This window comes from Apteryx rowi, unplaced genomic scaffold (assembly GCF_003343035.1).
Source record: "Apteryx rowi isolate R43461 unplaced genomic scaffold, aptRow1 scaffold_181, whole genome shotgun sequence".
In the NCBI taxonomy this organism is placed as follows: Eukaryota; Metazoa; Chordata; class Aves; order Apterygiformes; family Apterygidae; genus Apteryx; species Apteryx rowi.
The window spans coordinates 706094-710612 of NW_020448097.1; the positions used below are offsets into that span (position 1 = coordinate 706094).

Genomic DNA, 4519 nt, shown 5'->3' on the forward strand with positions numbered 1-4519 from the left:
AATCCCCCTTTCCAAAGACAAAGCATTCCCGGTGCCAGAGGATGTCTGAATCTCTCTGCCCCCGCTGCAGCGCGCCCCGCTCCGGCACCGGCTTCGTGACCACGTCGCCTGGCCGGACACGCCGCTTCAGACACGCATCGTTTTGAAAGGAAACTTCAAAACACACCGAGACGGTACTATTACAGGGCCAAACACCGATTCCACCGGCAAACACAAGTAATACATGACACGAATGACGTTTTCCAAACACCCCCTCATCCTGTACCCCCCGGTTTTAAAGCCCTTTTTTCTAATACTTTTGGGAGGGGACTTAGTTACCAGGAGTCCCTAGGCAATCTGGGTGCGGAGGAGAGAAGTGTCGGAGTTGTTACCTCTCTGCATTTAGAGCTATGTGTTTTCTAATGGCTCCCCGCTCTTCAAACAGTTAATTCTCCCATCCGGTGTCCCAGGACTCAGATGGCCAAAATTCTTAGCCTCGAAGCCCGAGTCTCCCTCCCCTCCCCATTGGGTTGCAGCTTTTGGGTCTCTCCCGATCTCTCCCTCCTATTGGCCGGGGACATTTTTTTTTCATTATTTTTTTTTCTTGACAGGCGCACGCAGCCTGCCTAACTCCTGGAGAAAAAAAAAATCCCAGAAGTTTGGATCAATCAGAGAGAGACAGAAGGAAAGGGGAGAAGAAAAAAAAAAAAAAGATGAAATCCAGCCTGCAGCCCCTCTGAGCAAGTGCTGGGGACCTGGGCTGTGCACACCCTCCCGGCTCTGCCTACGGAATATCTGCAACCTCATGTAGTTCCTTCAGGAGACTGAGGGCTGATTCTTCTGGGGGTGCAGTTGGGGAGGGTTGGGGGGAGAAAGAGAAGAGAGGCTCTGTCTCTGGTCCCCGAGCTCTGCGCTCCCAGCCACTGGTTGCTCATCTGCCCAAGGGTCTGGGCTAGGGGATAAGATGAGTGATAGGCGAAGATCGGCGGTGGCCCTCAGCTCCCGAGCGCACGCTTTCTCAGTAGAAGCCTTGATTGGGACAAATAAAAAGAGGAAACTGCGAGACTGGGAGGACAAGGGGCTGGATTTGTCCATGGAAAGCCTCAGCCCCAATGGCCAGCTAGGGGACAATGAAGACCCGACACAGTGCCTGGACCTCAACCCCGGTTAGTGCAACTCCCTTCTTTACACCGAGCCCCCCAACCCCTTTCCCTGCCTTTAGCTCGCTGCTGGCCCGGCCGGGGGCTGCGCGTCCAGGAAAACATCCGGCATTTGGGTGGGGGAAATTCTGCAGAGATTTTTTTTTGATTTTTTTTTTCGGTTTACAGGGACCTTTCTCCCACGCACTCCGAACTTTTTCCCTCCTAACTACATGACCTCCCGGGAGGGAACGGCGTGCCCCCCCCCTCCTTCTCCCTTTCTCCTCCCTCTCTCCGTGTCTGCCGTTCGCGCTGGTACTTCCTGGGTGTCTCGGGACACGCGTTTCGCCTTACTCTGCCCTGCCCCGGAGCGTCCCGACCATTGCAAGGGTGCGTCGGGGGCAAAGGAGGGGGGCACAACACTCACACCACTGCGGGAGAGATGTCTCCTCTTTTGTACGGCTCTCCTAACGGTCCCCCCGCCCCAAGTCTGCCCCGTGGAAACCGTGCTGTCCTAACCAGAGATTTTGGTGGAGGAAGAGGCGGGCTCCCCGAATCGACGCCGTCCCGACGCGCAGCCCCAGCCCAAAGCGACAGCGGGGCGAGGCGAGCGGCTCCGGCTCCGGCTCCGCGGTCCGGCCGGGCCCCGCGGCACCCGCGCACCCCGCGGTCCTGCGCGCCCGGCCCGGGGAGCGCCGGGGCTCGGGGCCGGGGCTCCGGGACCTGTTTCCGCCCGCCCGGGCCGGGCCGCGGTCGGATCGGGTCCGCGGGGCTCTGCGCTGGGGCCGCTCCGCTCAGCGCCCGCGGGAGCGCGGCCGGGAGCGACGTCTTCCCTGCGCTCAGGGACAGCGGGCTGGCACTGGCCTTGCCCTCGCTCTTCCTGGCAGGGAAAAGGCTCTCAGACGAGGGAAACGGGCAGCGGGCGACAGGAGGGTCCAAAGGGTCCCGCCCGCGGTACCGAGCCTGGCGCCCCCAGGGACCGGGGGAATTAAGAGCAGCGTCAGTGCCGCGGCCCCTAGGTATCTGGGGAGAGAGAGCACGAGACCGGCCTCGGTTTTTTTATTTAAAAGAGAACTGGTGGCTTGGAGTAATTATTTGCCCCCCGAGACAAATTATTTGTCCCTAAAACGAGGGCCCCTCAGAAGCAGCCGCGAACCTGCGCGGGCTCCGAGGAACGAAGCGAGAGCGGCGTGGAGGGAAGCGCGCTGCGTCCCGCCCCGCGCAGCGCAGCGCCGCGTAGCGCAGCGCCCGCGGGCCTCGCCATCTCCTCTCCCCCCTCCCCAGCGCCTTGAAATGGGACCGAGCCAGTGGCCCTGCGCAAACAAGTGTAATGATCAGAGAAAGGAAATTTCAGGGAAATTTCCCTTCATTTTTCTTTTAAATATTGGGTGGGGGAAAATGTCAAGCGATTTCTCTTCGGGACCCCGCGAGAGAAATGGCAGCAATTTACTCCACTTGCTCCATTCCTCCCGATGAACTTGGGGAATAAAACATTTTGTGTGTGTGTGTGTGTGTATGTGAGAGATTCCCCCAGATATCGGTAAGGGCCAGCTGTCCAAAACCCAGCACTAAAATCAGAGAAAGAATTAGAGATCGAGCTGTAAAAAAAAAAAAATCTGTTGTAAAAAATCTGTTAAGTGTTTTTGAAAGGAGCTAAAGACCGGGAACTCCGGAGACCTTCTCGCCCCGCTCTGCTCTCAAGGAACCGCATTTCAATTTGCTTGTAACAACAGCAGCTCCTCCCGATGCGGATCCTAAGGAGACGCAGGTAAAATCTTCTTCCTGGAGCTCTTAGTGGGGCGACAGGCATTAAGGAGAGAGGAAAGACGCTATCAAAATAACAGCCACCAAAAAGTAGCTCACGGTCTCAGAGTGTTCCCCGTACAAAATAATAAATGCGTGACCGAAACGACAAAAAATCGCTTTCCAATAACAGCAGTTATGAGAATTAGTTTTCCCTTTTAGAACCCTTTGGCATTAATTTTCAGCTACTACAGGATATGTTTTTCGTTGATCTAGAAGTTATTTCGCATATTTTTCCATGAATTCGAAATAAAGAATTGGAAAAAGCCTTCATGCACCAGGCTAGAAAGTGGGAGAGAACGGCTGCTAGTGCCGGAAACCTTAGAAAGCAAATGTGATGTTTTTCATAAAGTAAAGGAAATCAAGAACAGTTTGAGAAATCATTTTTAGGACGTTGATAGACTTTAAATAAAGTCCGCGAGTGTATTGCACAGTCACTTCATTAAACCTAAATCCGCCACAGTATACCTTTGCTGCTGGGTGAAAATTGATTAGCAGCTATATAATGGCCACCAAATGCCATCTTTACAAGACCCCATTAAGAACAAACTTTACACCTAAAGTATTTAAAACTCTCCAAATCTTTAGTGATATACCAAAAATAAAAAAGAGAGCTTTTACAATATGCTAAATGTTCAAAACTCAAAATCGCTGCTCCCGATTAGCATAGGAAATAATGCGGGGCTGTTCTTTTGCTGCCGATATTATTGGTACGGGTGTGACTACGGAGAGGCTCCAAATATCATAGTGAGGAATGGAAAAATATCTACTAGTCTGGCATATGACAGTGCAAATCGGGCTAGCCCAATTTACCGAATTATTCAAATAAAACAGTAAATTTGAGCTCGCGAGGGTCATTCGCCTTAGGCACCAAATGCGGGGAGGGAGTAGCGAGAACTTGTGCTCCTTTTTCCAGCTCTTTTCTGCGCAAGGGGCTATTAGGTTTCGCCACGGCGCGGCTCCGACCCGTTCGCCCCGTCTAGCGCGGGCTTTTCCCTTTGTCGCCGAGGCGAGCGGCGAGCGGCGCCCGGCCCGCGGAGGAGGAAGGCCGCGTAGGCGGCTGTCTGCTCCTCAGCCCTGCTTGACACCCCGGGGTTTTGGCTTCGCCGTTTCATGAAAAATAATGCCGATGTCTGCACTTTTCACCCCCTTTGGAAGCGTTTGCTACGGCTTTGTACTGGCTGTGTACGAAAGGTGCAGACTCAGCACTCCTCGCATGCACGTTTCTCCGTTTTGACGAAATCCATCACCTCGCATTTGCGATTTCCGAGCCGTGCCCAAACCCTTGGCTAGCCAGGTTTGCAGTGCCTCCGAGTGCCCGAGAGGGTGCAGCTTCCTGGGAGAGGCGAGGGGTAACGCTGGGAGTTGTGTGCTGGGGAGGGAGAGGATGAGAGACGCGAGTGGGTAAATTTAGGTTTGCAAAAATATCTCCAGTATCTCCAAGTTATTTATGCCTCTGCAATGAATTTTGTCGCCGGAGTTAATGTGCTGTTTTACGAGACTCGTTTAAAAGGCGGGTAGAGCTGGATTTTAATCACATGTGGGTTTTAATCACCAAGTTATGAAAAGCAATTCGCGATCAGAGCGGCTCCCCCGTC

General features: G+C 53.8%; 1 protein-coding gene across 1 annotated transcript in view; it reads left to right on the forward strand.

Moving 5' to 3' along the window:
• Positions 1–943: 943 nt before the first annotated feature.
• The window catches only part of TBX15 (T-box 15), a 104849-nt gene continuing 101273 nt past the window's right edge, over positions 944–4519 (forward strand). Inside the window, exon 1 of the mRNA XM_026061508.1 lies at positions 944–1145. Coding sequence (XP_025917293.1) covers positions 944–1145 — 202 coding nt within the window. The remainder of the gene's footprint in view (positions 1146–4519) is intronic.